Genomic DNA, 14,983 nt, shown 5'->3' on the forward strand with positions numbered 1-14,983 from the left:
CACCAGAAGATAGGAGAGAGGAGGGAATGTGAAATTTAAGTCATCGCAGTCTGTGTTTTCTCTCACATAAGGTCATCTGTGGGAAAGCAGGAGGTTATTACTATAGATTTTGGTTATATGCAATTACTTAATTGCTTCAAAGCCAGCACTGTAGAATCGTATTTTGAAGTTCGGAAATAAGGCGGTTTTTGTCTGGCAGTATTTGAAGCCAGAGAAATTCAGTTTCATGAGCTGAATGGCTCTCTTTTTCTTTATTTTAAGGGCTCTGAATGGTGGTTATGTTAGCCACAGTTAGAGTAGGTGCTGAAGGAAAGATGATCTATTTCACGCAGGGAGGTTTGAGGAGCCCATGAGAAATCTGGCTGGATATGTCATATAAACAGTTACATATGAGAATATAGAACTCAGGACAGGTCTGGGAGTGTGTGGAAGCATACGGGTATAAAAGAGGCAGCACAAGGTTGTGGTGAGGAGCGCTTATTCCCCTTGGTAGCCTACTTCCCCCCCCACCAGACACAAACAAAAGGCCAGTCTGTTTCATTCATTCATCAAATAGAAGTGATGAGCTACCATAGGGCAAGGACTTCACTGAATGCTGGTTCTGTGGCAGTGAACCTTTTTCTTCTGGAGCCAGACCACTTGGGTTTGAATCCTGCTCTGCCACTTGCTAGGTGGATACCCTTGGGCACTCAACTTCTCTGGGCCTCAGTTTTCACAGCTGTAAAATGAGGGTCTAAGAGACTAATAGGGTTGTAAGTATTACATGAATTAATAGTAGTAAACTGCTTAGAACAGCTTGTGGCACATTACCAGTGCTCTGTATGCATTTACTATTATTACTACTATTATATCATGGCTTCGGTTATAAACATAAAAAGCTTGCCAAAGGAGAGTATAAAGAATACTGAGATTGAGGACTGGGCCCTAGAGAATGTGAATCTGTAAGAGTTTAAATAGATGTTCAATAAATGTGCATTTCCTCTGCTACCCTTCCCTTTTCCTTACTCTAAAAATACTTACTCAGCATTGAAGGATTGCTTTTATTTTCTAATTAGTCTGTTTAATGCTTGAGAACATCTGGTTTCTTATATTTCTCTTCTGTAGTTATTTCAATTATTCTCTTCACTTTCTCTCCTTCTCCATGCACACCTATCATGCTTTTGTCTGTCTTATTTTTTTCTAGCCTTCCAATATATTCTTTACAGTGGACAATGTGGTCAAGGTTGGAGACTTTGGATTAGTGACCGAAATGGACCAGGACGAGGAGGAGCAGGTGGTTCTGACCCCGATGCCAGCATATGCCAGACACACAGGACAAGTGGGGACCAAGCTGTATATGAGCCCAGAGCAGGCAAGTTTTTTCTTTTCCTTCTGAATTAACAATGGATCTTTGGTTAGCATGGCTCCAAGCTAGATGTGCCCTGTAAATCTCCATCCACATTCTTAAAACAACCAATAAGATAAAATCTGAAAATTATGAAAACTGGTAGTAGGGTCCACAGGTAGCACAGCTAGGGTACAATGTCTAGAGCCTGAACTGGGGATGGATTAAGAAAAACACAGTGCATAAAACATGCACTCACCCCTGAACCAGAACCTGAGAGCAACCCGAATTTAGAAAAAGACTTTGAATGCCTCTCTCCCAAATTTAACACCAATTTTTCTTGTGTAAACTATGTAGAAAAGAGCCAGCTAGAGCCAGAGGTCCTGTACTGAGCTGTTCATTCCAATAATCACAAGCAATTTCTAGAATGTACCATGGCAGGAAATAGAGGTAGATGGGCTGGGATATGTTGGGGGATGCTTAGTCTCCAAAGGAAAAGTGCTGTGAACAGGACAGAGCCTGGAAGTATGGTGGGAGCAGGACATCCTGGGAGCATCAGAGAAGCATTCCCAGCCCAGCTAAGCTAAGCATAAGCTTATATATGTTTCTATATTAGCAGTTCTCAAACTTTTTGGTCTCCATACCTGTTTATACTTGTAAACATGATTGGGAACCCAAGAGTTTTTCATATGGGATTTCATCTATTAATATTTGCTATAAAAAAAAAAATTTGCTGTAGGGGCACCTGGGTGACTCTGGGGGTTAAAGCCTCTGCCTTCGGCTCAGGTCACGATCCCAGGGTCCTGGGAACGAACCCCACATTGGGCTCTCTGCTCAGCTGGGAGCCTGCTTCCTCCTCTCTCTCTGCTTGCTTCTCTGCCTAGTTGTGATCTCTATCTGTCAAATAAATAAAATCTTTTTTTTTTAATTTGCTGTATTAGAGGATAAAATTGAGAATTTCATAAAAATTTTATTTATTAAAAATAATATTAAACCTATCACATCTTAAAGGTATTTTTATGAAAAATATTCTGCAATGTAAAAACAAATTAGCAAGAAGAGTGACATTTGTTTACATTTTTTTTTAAAGATTTTATTTATTTATTTGACAGAGAGAGAGATCATAAGCAGGCAGAGAGGCAGGCAGAGAGAGACAAAAGGGGAAGCAGACTCGCAGACTCCCCGCCAAGCAGAGAGCCCGATGCGGGACTTGATCCCAGGACTCTGAGATCATGATCTGTGCCGAAGGCAGCGGCTTAACCCACTGAGCTACACAGGTGCCCACATTTGTTTACATTTTTATAAATCTCTTTAATATCTCACTTAAAAGAGCTAGATTCTCTGGGAGCCTAGGTGGTTCAGTTGGTTAAGCATCCACCTCTGATCTCAGCTCTGGTGTTGATCTCAGGGTCATGAGTTCAGGCCCCTCATTGGGCTCCACACTGGGCATGGAGCCTACTTAAAACAAGAACAACAAAAAGAGCTAGATTCTCATATCGACTTTTACATTTAATCTGTTGATCTGTTATTTTGGCTAAAGTAAATGAAGAAAAGCTGACCTCACACAGATAGTTGGAAAGGGAGGAATATTTAATAGCATCTTCAGGTAATTTGGGGTATTTGTCTTTGATAGTGCATCAAAACTCAGTAAGTGATAGTTTCTTAAAAGTTATTTGCCAGGGGAGCCTGGGTGGCTCAGTCAGTTAAGCATCTTCCTGCCTTCAGCTCAGGTCATATCGCAGGGTCTTGGGATCAAGCCCCATATCTGGCTCCCTGCTCAGCAAGGAGTCTGCTTCTCCCTCTGCCTGCCACCCCCACCCCCACTTCTGCTCTCTTTCTCCATCAAATAGATAAATAAATAAATAAAATCTTAAAAAAAAAAAGAAGTTATTTGCCAAAACACTATCACTGTATTCTGTTACTTTAACATCCTTTGGTCTTTTTTGCATTGTGAAATGCAAAATGGATCTCTCACTCTTGCACAATTTTTTAGCATCATGCATCGGTAACTTGGGAACTATTGGTTCCCTAAGTTATGCAACTTCTCCAAAAGTTGTCACAATTCATTATAGTATTTAAAAAAAAAAAAAAAAGTCACTTTGATTAATATCACCACCGATCTCACCAGAAAGGCTTTAGGTATTAAGAAGCAGTCAGGTTCCCCATGACTTTTCTAGAATTCTGATTTCATGTCAAAGTTCAATTTTTATCATTGGCTACAAATACTGTTCAGTTTTCCTTGAAATGCCATTCTCACTTTGCTCACCTTTAAGAAAATGTCTGCAAAGTATCCAAGTCAGAATAACCATAGTTCATCACCAATTGTTGCTTCAAGTCAAAATGGTGAACGAATGAGAAAAGTGACTGGTTTAAATTGTAATTCCAACAATTGCACAGTTGCTTTGTTTTGAGACAAGCACTGTACTTGGATATGGTGCAGAAGAAATGCTTTATGAACGCCTGCCATTTTGTCATGCAGAATATTATAAAGATGTGTATCTAAGGGTCGAGATGTAATCAGATTAAGGATTTCTACTGCTTCAGCAAAGACATTTTGAGTGAAACTGTCTTTTTTGTTGTTAACTGTGAGTATATAGAGTTGAAGCACCCTTACCAGTACTACAGCTTGGTGTTGCTGCCTTGCTTCCCGATAAGGTTCCAGCAGCACCCATGTTAGCACACAGAAAAGATAAATCCTGCCTTGGTATTATTGTGAAATAGCCTTGACCCTGCAGACCTCCCGAAAAGATGTTGGGATCCTCAGGAATCTGTAGACCAAACTTTGAGAATCTATGGGTTAGATTATCTTTGGAATATTCTGGAAGGTTCTATTTGGAAGGTTCTGTTACAGATCAGTCATAGGAATTGCCTTTGAAAAGAAGGATTTTATTTTACTGTTGTACAGTATCCTTTTGTACTCTTTGAGTTTTTATATTATCCAAGTGTTTGTTCTGTTTAATATTTTATTTTTTTAATTAAGAAAAGTTTAGATGCACTTACCAGATTTGTGAGACTCAAACATGATGTTTATGAGAGCACATTTTCAAAATGGAAAGTTCTGTTTATAAATGTGGTCTTTGAGAAATAGGGTTTGTAGTGGAAATTTCAAAATTAATAATAAATGGATATTGCTCATACATCAAGAGTCTTTACATGCAAAATGAGGTTCTTTTGTGATAGATTTACTACTAAAATACAAAAACAAAAAGAATATAAAGAACCCCATAGTTAGACATCTTGAATTGCGAAGCTAAAAGACAAATGATGTAAGTATTGAGGTAGGAAAAGAAGGTTTTTAAGCTTTTTCCTATAGCACCCAGCGCTAGAAGACAATAAAGCAACATGTATAATTTTGAAGAAAAAATTCCTGCATGAATCTTGTATCTGGCCACAAAGCTACTCATGTATGAAGAAATCAAGCATTATTAAATAGATAAGAGTTAAAAAGAATCTTTTAAGTAAAAAAAGCAGATTCAGGAATAATGTGCATAGTATGCAACCTTTTGTGTAAAAAAGGGAAAGATAAATATGTATTTTGCTTATGTTTATAGAAAGGAACTCTGGAAGGATGTGCAAGTAACATGGTTTTGTGCAGAGGGGAAGTAGCTGGTGGGGTGGGAACTGAGCATTTGAGGCACAGGTGGGAGGGAAAAATATATGCTGCTTTGTGAACCAGGTAAATGTGTTACATATTGAAAGTGAGTATAAGGGGCAGTTGGGTAGCTCAGTTGGTTGGGCATCTGCCTTCAGCTCAGGTCATGATCCCAGGGTCCTGGGATTGAGCCCCTCATCGGGCTCCCTGCTCAGTGGAGAGCCTGGTTCTCCCTCTCCCTCTGCCTGCTGCTCTGCCTACCTGTGCTCTCTCTGTCTATCTCTCTGTCAAATAAATAAATAAAATCTTTTAAAAAAGAAAGAAAGAACAAACTGATACCAGTGGAACGATAAAGTCACATGATGGTAGACTTTAAGCATCCTAAGTCAAAAAAGTTATCCTCTGTAGCAAATCTACTTAAAGGGAAAAACCACAAATAAATTTAGAAGTTAGCAAGGATACACGTAGCAGAGATTTCAATTTCTGAGACTGTTATTAAACATAGTTGATCATTCACAACCAAAGGTATCCAGACTGGCTTAAGGAGGAAAAGAAAGCTGTTGGTCCAAGTAACTGAATCATCCCAGTGAAGTGGTGTGGCCAGAACTTGGTGAAAGGAGAAATTAAACTGTATGAAATATGAAAATACTGTAAATACATGTTTCTGTACGTAGGAAAAAAGATCAGAAGGAAGAGCCAGAAAATGTCAGCAGCCACTGCTTCTGTGTAGGAGGCTTTGAAATATATTTTGGATTTTGCTGTATTTTCCAATTTTTCTACATAGGCACAGACCAGAATTAATACTAATGTGCTTTTAATAGTATGATTTTATTTTTTCCTAATTATTCAAGAAGCTGGAAGTACACCTTCACACTTTTAAGTATTAGGAAAATGGGAATCACTAAATAAAAGGCCTCCTGTCTGGGTGCTTAAGAAAGCAGGGTAGATGGAGAGCTCCTCCCCCCACTCCCTCACCTCACCCACCGACACCGTACCCCCAAACACGCTTTGAGATAAATGACTCTCCCTCCACTCCCTGTCAGGATCTTTCTCAGTGTACTGTTTATTCTTTTCACAGCATTTTTGACTCTCTGAAATTGACTCTGTAAATATATAAGCTATCAGAAGAGACAGGTAGCTTTTCTCTTGTTTTACTTTATCCCCAGCACCTGCAGTGGTGCTAGAATTCAGCAGGTGTGCAGAAACGTTTAGTGGATGAGTGAATGGGAATGTCAGTGAGAACAGAAACACTAGATGGTCTTGGCCACCCCCCACACCACTGTGCTTACTGTACCACGGCTCACAGCTGATGTGTGCGCACACATGTGCACACACGTGGGTGTGTGTTTGTTGGAGGAAAGGGCTACCATCTGAGAAAGGAAGAGATCCATGATAAGTGATAACTGTGTGTTGTTGTTGAAGATACTAGAAATCAAGGATAGCTGGAGAAATTTTGCCGTTGACAGGGCACAGTGAAAATATGGTAGTTAGAAATGGACAGCCACAGTTCTCTTAATAATTTCCTTGTTAGTCTGTATTCTTCCACATTCTTAAATATAGAAATTGTCACTTTATAAAGGGTCCCTTTAGAAGTCTCTCAGAATACTTCTATGAATTATCTTACCCAAGCTTCAAAAGCTGTACTAAGACATTGTTTTAAAATATATTTTATCAAAGCTCTTAATTTTCTTATCCTTCAAGGAGAAAGTGAACAGAGACCAGCTACCTTTTTTTGTTGTTGTTGTAATTACCAAGAAATACAGTTCATTCTAGTATTACACAGTGATAAAGCAATCAACTTAAACTTTCAAAAGGTATATTATATTCTACCCACCATGAGATTTTACACTTAATTCCTTTTTTTTTTAGATATTTTGTAAAGACCACTTTGTATGTATTCATGAAGCTACATTTGTTTTTTAAATGTACTTAATAATATTTATTTGCTCTCAGGGTGCCTGGGTGGCTCAGTGGGTTAAGCTTCTGCCTTCCGCTCAGGTCATGATCTCAGGGTCCTGGGATGGAGTCCCCCATTGCATCATCTGGCCTTCTGCTCAGCAGGGAGCCTGCTTCCCCCACCTCCTCTCTGCCTACTTGTGATCTCTCTCTGTCAAATAAATAAATAAAATCTTTAAAAAAAAATACTTCTTCTCATTATATATAATCTATTCTCTATGTAGGGAATATAGGAATGTGTAAGGAAAAAAACAAAAATCCCTTACTTAAAAACATCTCTAAAACATTACCAGTCATCATTATTTCTTTCTAGTATATGTATACACATCTTACAACCTGTGTTTACACATATCTTATTTTGGAAAACAAATTGGGATTCTAGTCCAGAAAACTTTGGATAAAATATTAAAATCAAGGGGTGTCTGGGTGGCTCGGTGGGATAGACCTCTGCCTTCAGCTCGGGTCAGGATGTCAGGGTCCTGGGATCGAGCTCCGCGTCCCGCTCTCTGCTCGGTGGGGAGCCTGCTTCCACCCACTCTCTCTCTCTGCCTGCCTCTCTGCCTACTTGTGATCTCTCTGTCAAATAAATAAATAAAATCTTTAAGAAAAATATTAAAATCAAGCATTTCCTACATTATGTAATGTTTTTAGAGAATAGTTTTGGGTGTGCAGTATTCTCTCTTTTGAGGAATTTATTCAACATTTGATTTGGACATTTTTCGTTACTTATAAACTTTGCCCTTAAGAGTAACACCTAAAAAACTCTCCCTAAGTACTAATCTCTGTCCACTTTTCCACTACCTTTGGGCAGACGAATTAAATAGGACTGTTAAATGGAAGTCAACGTTTATTGCTAAGTTGCTTTTCATGAAGGTGTGTTAGTTTAGATTTCCCAAATACTGTATGAGGGTGTGCTTTTCACCGTACCTCTGTAAGCTCTGTCTTTGAGCATACTTTCTTAGAATATTTCTCAAACCCCAAGAACAAGAGGTAAGGAAAGGAGGGAAAGGTCATGCCGTTGACGTGGTCATTAAAACTTTGGATCTGATACTCTGTGCACACAGAGGTGGGCTGGCTGGCGAAAGGAGCCAGGGAGACTGGTGTCAACTACCCTTTAGACAGGAGGTGGTGGAGGTAGATGGTGGAGGAGGGCTTGGAGTCCCCCTATTAAGAAACGCCTCTTTGGAGCGGTTTCAAAGTGATGCCCTTCTCTAACGTTTGCCAAATATGAAGTTCTGTGCCTAGTACCCTAGAGGTATTTATTTTCACATATAAAAGAGTTCTTCTAAGTCTCAGGAGGTCACTTGTAATTTGAAAGAGGCTTTGTTTAATAGAGAAGTTGGGCTGTAATTCCTCTGTTCATTTTAACAAGTTTTTATTGAGGGCCTTCTCTATACTTAGCCCAGTGCGGGATGATGGGAACACAAAAGAGGCAGTTCCTTCCCTCCAGGACTTTATAATCTGGTTGTGAACAATAAGAAATGGACACATGTAAAATACAACTAAGAATGCAAAGTAGTCCATAATTAAGTGTGTTAATGAGGGCTAACCGCAGTTGATGAGTGGTTTGGAGTAATGAAGATTTTCTCATAAAAATGGGTGAGGCCTAAGATGATTAGAAATGAGAGATCTGCTTTAGATAGTGTTGGCTTTGAAAATCTTCACCTCGGGGGCAGTGGAGCCGCTTTTACTGGCTCCCACAAACTTTTTTAGCATTGCAAGGCTCCAGGTTTCTGCGGGGCCTATTTTGCTGATGCATATCTCTGAGCAGTACCTGGGCTTTCCTTCTGTAATGCTGAGTAGTTTAATTACTCTTGCTGTAGGGAGTTAAAGAAAAGAGGCTGCAGAGATCATTAACTCTTTGCTAACGTTTTTTACCTGAACAGTTACATCTAAACCCAGGAAGTAACTAGGTCAAACTTTGGGTTTCACTAACGCTGTGTTACCAATTCGTATGATCGCTCTTAATTTTCTTCTAATATTTCTTCTTTATATGGTATTTCAGATTCATGGAAACAACTACTCTCATAAAGTGGACATCTTTTCTTTAGGCCTCATTCTGTTTGAATTGCTGTACCCATTCGGCACTCAAATGGAGAGAGTCAGGGTAAGTTCCATCCCCCCCATTCAAAACAGGTAGAAAAAGAAAATATTCTTAAATTTACAAAAGAAAACGTTTTAAAAGAAGAGTTAGTCATTCTTAATACCAGGAGAGTAGTTCACTGCAAGGGGAAGAGTTCATGTGAACATTACAGGGAGGGTTTGTAGACTGTTTGCTTCCTTTTTAAGCTCAGTCTTCAAAAATTGTTTGTTTGTTCCTTGTTGTCACTTCAGTTCATCATACAATATGCTGCACTCGGTAAATTTGTAATAAGTGCAAAGCGAGGGGAACCTCAGGGTAATGGAGCTGGAGAGGAAGTGACACGGTGGTCATTGGTCAGAAAAGAATTTTCTAGAAGGCAAGTGACCAGATACTCATACACCTAAAAACTGACAAACTACATATAATTAGTTGTTTGTTTTTTTTTTCTCTCAAAATAAACCATGACCATGGCTTTTAAGGAAGACTCCTGAAAGTCTTTTAAAAGGAGGCCAGTCACATTTTCCCCATTGTTCATAGCTGGTCACTCTCAACATTTCTAACCATTGTCCCAGGTACATACCTCCATATTTTCAAAGTTTATGCCCTTATCACCATTTCTGTATCAATTTTACTTGTTATCTGTTGACTCCTGTCCGTAGCAGAAGAGGATGTAGTTCCCACATAGAACTGAAGGGCTCATATGTTCTAACCAAAGGGATCTACCAGGTGCTCTGTCCAATAGAAGGAAATTTAAAAACCAGAATGACTAAATATCAGAACATTCTAAAAGCTTCTAGAAGGATATGAAACAGGTCCAATATATGTAAGAATCAGAATCATATGGCATCAAAATTTATGTAGTTACAAGTGTATCAAAGAACCCTATCAAGAAAGTAAAAATACAACATACAGAATGGGAAAAAGCATTTGTGAACCACATATAGGATAAAGCCTAGTAATCCAGGGCGCCTGGGTGGCTCAGTGGGTTAAGCCTCTGCCTTTAGCTTGGGTCATGATCTCAGGGTCCTGGGATCGAGTCCCGCATGGGGCTCTCTGCTTGGCAGGAAGCCTGCTTCCTCCTCTCTCTCTCTCTCTCTCTCTGCTTGCCTCTCTGCCTACTGTGATCTCTCTCTGTCAAATAAATAAATAAAATCTTTAAAAAAAAAAAAAAGCCTAGTAATCCAGAACATAAAAAGAACTATTATGACTCAACAAAAAGGCATACAACCCAATTAAAAAATGATCAAAGGACTTGACTAGACATTTCTCCAAAGAAGATACACAAATGGCCAGTAAGCACAACATCATTATTCATTAGGGAAATACAAATCAAAACCACAATGAGATACTGTTTCACAGCATTTAGGACAGCTGTAATGAAACAAAACAGAAAAGGACAAATGTTGACAAAGACGTAGAAAATTAGAAACCCCGTGCATTGCCGGTACGAGTGTAAAATGGTGCAGCTGCTATGGAAGCAGTCCGACCGTTACTTAGAAAATCAGACATAGAGGGGCCTCTGGGTGGCTCAGTCAGTTAAGCGTCTGCCTTCAACTCATGCCATGATCTCAGGGCCCTGGAATCCAGCTGCGCATTGGTTCCCTGCCCAGCGGGGAGTCTGATTCTCCCTTTGCCTCTGTCCCTCCCCGCAACTCATGCTGTTGAAGAGCTAGTGCCTCATCCTTTGACATGAGATCTTTGGAACTGTTTTGTTTTCCCTTATGGAAGCTGTTAGGGCTCTCCCTTTATCAGTGCTGTTACGACATTTAGTCCTTTCATTGGTCTTCCCTCCCACCTCATTTATTGTACTTAAACTGGTAGGTCCCTTCAGTTAGAAGATGTGACTCTCAGTTCTAATAAATTTGTGTTAGTTTTTGATAAATTCTTCTCCACGTTTTCTGTTTTCTTTTTCTGGAACTCCTGACTTAATCCTATAAATGCCTAATCTTTTTTCCCCCTACTTCCCATCTGTTTGCCTCTCTGTGTACTGTTCTTTGCAAGAGTCCCTTAATTTATTCCAATTTCCTAATTTTGTATTTTAACAATCCAGTTTTAATGTCCAAGATTGTTCCTTTTTATAACATTTCATTCTTTTTACATGGATTCAGTATTTTCTCTTCTCTCTGAGAATCTCAGTTATGTGTATTTAGCTTTAAGTATTATCTCTTTCTTCTGGAACATAAAGAGAATGATAATATGTATGAAAATTCCTAATGAACTTTCAAAAGTGTAGTTTTATACTCAGTAATTAGCACAATTGATTTGAGGGGTGTGTGTCTCTGTGTGTGTGTGTGTGTGTGTGTGTGTGTGTGTGTGTGTGTGTGTTTAACTCAAAAAAGAAGAAGATGAAGAGGGGTGCCTGGCTGGTTCAGTCAGAAGAGCCTGTGAGTCTTGACCTTGGGATCATGAGCCTGAGTCCCATGTTGGGCATAGGATTACTAAAAAGAGAGAGAGAGAGAAAGAGGAAGAAAGAATATACTCTTTCATATACAATACAAAGAGGCTAGATAGATACTAATAGAAAAAATTACTCACTTAAGGGCACAAATTGTATACTCATGAATGAGTTATTTTTTTACACAAATCAGTCCATTCTCAGTTAAAATCCAGGCATCAGTATAATTTGTACAATTCAAGCATAATTATATCTGAATTGTTTTCTGGATTTTGATGATTTGGTGGCAGGTAGATCTGTACTCATGAAGCACTGTTTGTAGATTATGAGGTCAGGAAAAGCTATTGGTAAGTTTTCCATCTGTTTAATATTCATCCTTTCTTCTTCATCATTCCATTAGAGTATCAAAAAATACATTTAAATAAATGGATCCACATACCAAAACATTTAAAAGTAACACTTTTCTTTCTTTGTAGATCTTAACTGATGTAAGAAATCTCAAATTTCCACCACTATTTACTCAGAAATATCCTCGGGAGGTTTGTATGATTCTAATCTTTTATTTTCTTGAGAATCAAATTTAGAACTTCAAGGATTCTTAGCAGTTAATTCATCAGTTTCCCATTTTATAGATGAGGAAGCCAGAGGCGTAGGGAGGAGAGGGGCCTGACCCCAAGAGCACGCAACTTGCTAAAATCACAGATGGGAACCCGGGCCCGGGGTCCTCGGCAGGGTCTTTGGCCGGGTGCTCTGTGGTCCCCTCTGGGTGATGTTAGGTTGTAGTATCCTTTTGCTTCAGTAAGGTTGAACTCCTAGCACATTCAGGAGAATCGAGCCACTGCTGTGCCTCTGATTTCTCTATTTTAGTGAATTTGGGAAGGATCTTAAAAATGGACTTCTTTCTTTACAAAGGAGGGGTTTTCACTACTGTCCATTAACTGGAGTTAAAGCACTCGGAATGACACAGTAAAATGACTCAGAAGAGTAAATTAAACTGGTTTTAATTGCAAAAATTGTGTATAATGAGCCTTTGAAGTTTGTTTTTGTTACTTTTGTCATTTTTATTCCATAATATATTTGGTCCACAAACACATCATTTTATAATTTACACATGGATCCATCTTGAATTTTCTGAAATAATTAAATTGAAGTAAGTTAGACTGCCTGTTAATTAATCAAGTTGGGAACAGTCTAAATTTATCTTTCAGGATTATAAGTATAATAAAGGATTGCATTAGAAGAATGAACTTTATAGGGGCTCCTGGTTGGCTCAGTCAGTAGAGTGAGTGACTCCTGATCTTAGGGTTGTGAGTTTAAGCCCCACATTGGGTGTGGAGCCTACTTAAAAGAAAATAAAATATTTTTTTAAAAAAGTAATTTATAATACAGAGGTACTACTAAGCTAGGGTGAAATACGTTTTACTAAAAATTATTTTGTTATATATTTTGCAAAACTGATGACTCATTTTCCAGGGAGGCTTATAAGAATATATGTTACATTAAGAAGGGCTCAAAAAAAAAAAAAGAAAATCAAGGAAAGAGGTTAAATACTGATCTCTGGCATGATTATTTTTAATTAAAATTTTTATTGAGATAATTATATATTCACATGATTATAGATATGTTCTAAGTTATATAACACAGTTATAAGATGGAATTATTTTTAAAGTCAGATTATATCTATATTTCAAGGATATGATTTAAGACCCTCTGTTATATGTTAGAAAAAACAACCAATTACCACAAAATGGTCTATGTTTATTTGGAGCAGGGGTTGACAAACTATGTCCCACAGGCCAAATGCAGCCTGTTGTCTAATTTTGTAATAAAGTTTCATTGGGACACAGCCGTACCCATTTGTCTACTTATTTTCTATGGCTGCTTTTGTACTTTAACGGCAAAGTTGAGAAGCTGCATCAGAAACTGGCCTGCAAACTTAACACATTTAGAGAAAAACTAACTGTTCTGACTCCTGATATAGTGGACTATTTCATGGTCTAAACCTGGCACTTCATTTCAAAATGCTTATTATATTTCAGTATGTGATGGTTCAAGACATGCTCTCTCCATCCCCCATGGAACGGCCGGAAGCTACCACCATCATTGAAAATCCTGTATTTGAAGACTTGGAGCTTCCAGGAAAAACAGTACTCAGGCAGAGGTCTCGCTCCATGAGTTCATCAGGAACAAAACATTCAAGACAGTCCAGCAGCTCCTAGAGCCCTTTGCCAAGCAATTAGCCTTAACTTACGCTCGCACCCCTAGCAGGTGACACAGAATACCGCCTGGGGAATGTGGCTCTCCAAAATTGTGAACTTGAAAATTTTGTTCTTTGCTCAATTTTATTTTGGACTACTTTTTCTAAGTCATATTTAAACTGGATTTGGGGACATGACCTAATTTGAGCCAACTCTGAACTGCTGAACTCCAGGGGAGGGCTATCCGTAAATCATATGTGGTCCTTTTCTTCAATGGTCTCTTGAAACTGGCTGGCCAAGTTTGATAGCCCTGACCTTTGCCTGGGGAGGTAGAAACAATCCCTAAAACAAAAAAGAGAACTAAAAGGGAAATATTTTTATAGCACAGAAGAAAATTCCTACATGTGGTAACTACATTGTTCTAGAAATACGCTTTCTAGAGGCAAGATGATGATTTTGAAACTAATTTCCAAAAAAGCTGACTCCATTTTTGTTCTAGTGTGTAAAGGAAGAAAGAATCCGCACTATTTTGGAGGACGAGTAGCACAAATCGTATAATGGTTTATGTCCATAGCTAGTTTTATAGTGATATTTGCAGCATTAAATAGCTTTATTCCTTAGATGGTTCTAGGGAGAATTGAAGACCTTTTTTGTACTTTTACCTCCAATAAAGGGAAAATGAAGCTTTTTGTGTAAATTGGCCAAAAGTTCTGGTTTGGGGAAGTAAAAAGCCGTAGTAAGACATGAATCATATTACAACTAACTTCTTCAATTATGAACTTTTTAAACCTAATGAAATCTTAAATGTTTATGTGTAATCCTGTAGGTAGGTACTTTCCCAAAACTGATCATAGATAACAGTTTCATCCTCTAACTTGCTAACATGTTTTTATTTTTCACTGTAAATATGTTTATTTTTTATTTATAAAAATTCTGAACTCAATCCATTTGGGTTGGTGGTGTACAGAGCACACTTAAGTGCATTAAGTATTGTGACTTCTTTCAAGTCTAAATGATTTAATAAAACTTTAAAAAAATATTTATGTTGATGCTTATTTTGGGGAATTAGCCCCAAGTGGTAGTTTTTCAAATTTACAAAACGGGACACGGGTCTAGGAAGGGTCATAACCCTACTTTCAAGAAAACTTTTCCTCACCTATTCCAAGCAGATGTGTCTTCTCTTCTCTGTTCCTTCCCAAAGACTTAATAAAACCCGGTCTTTTTCAAAAGTCACTGGACTCATAACCAGGAGATGTTTGCTTGGACCTACTCTGTGCCCCAGACTGGGGACAGAAAGAGGAACCCGCCCCTAAGGGAGACCTTGCAGAGACCAAGGCTGGGACAATGCCAGCCATGCTGAAGTCACAGTGTGTCTGGCACGGCCCCCGTGGGGACCATGGCCTGATGGGCAGGTGAGGCACTCACCAGCCGGACA

General features: G+C 38.7%; 1 protein-coding gene across 1 annotated transcript in view; it reads left to right on the plus strand.

Moving 5' to 3' along the window:
• Positions 1 to 14,587, plus strand: part of EIF2AK3 (eukaryotic translation initiation factor 2 alpha kinase 3) — a 68,139-nt gene extending 53,552 nt beyond the window's left edge. Inside the window, exons 14-17 of the mRNA XM_045979413.1 lie at positions 1,184 to 1,351; positions 8,878 to 8,979; positions 11,827 to 11,889; positions 13,390 to 14,587. Of these exons, the coding sequence (XP_045835369.1) occupies positions 1,184 to 1,351; positions 8,878 to 8,979; positions 11,827 to 11,889; positions 13,390 to 13,569 (513 nt within the window). The 3' untranslated portion in view covers positions 13,570 to 14,587. The remainder of the gene's footprint in view (positions 1 to 1,183; positions 1,352 to 8,877; positions 8,980 to 11,826; positions 11,890 to 13,389) is intronic.
• Positions 14,588 to 14,983: the final 396 nt, after the last annotated feature.

This window comes from Meles meles, chromosome 15, assembly GCF_922984935.1.
Source record: "Meles meles chromosome 15, mMelMel3.1 paternal haplotype, whole genome shotgun sequence".
NCBI lineage: Eukaryota > Metazoa > Chordata > Mammalia > Carnivora > Mustelidae > Meles > Meles meles.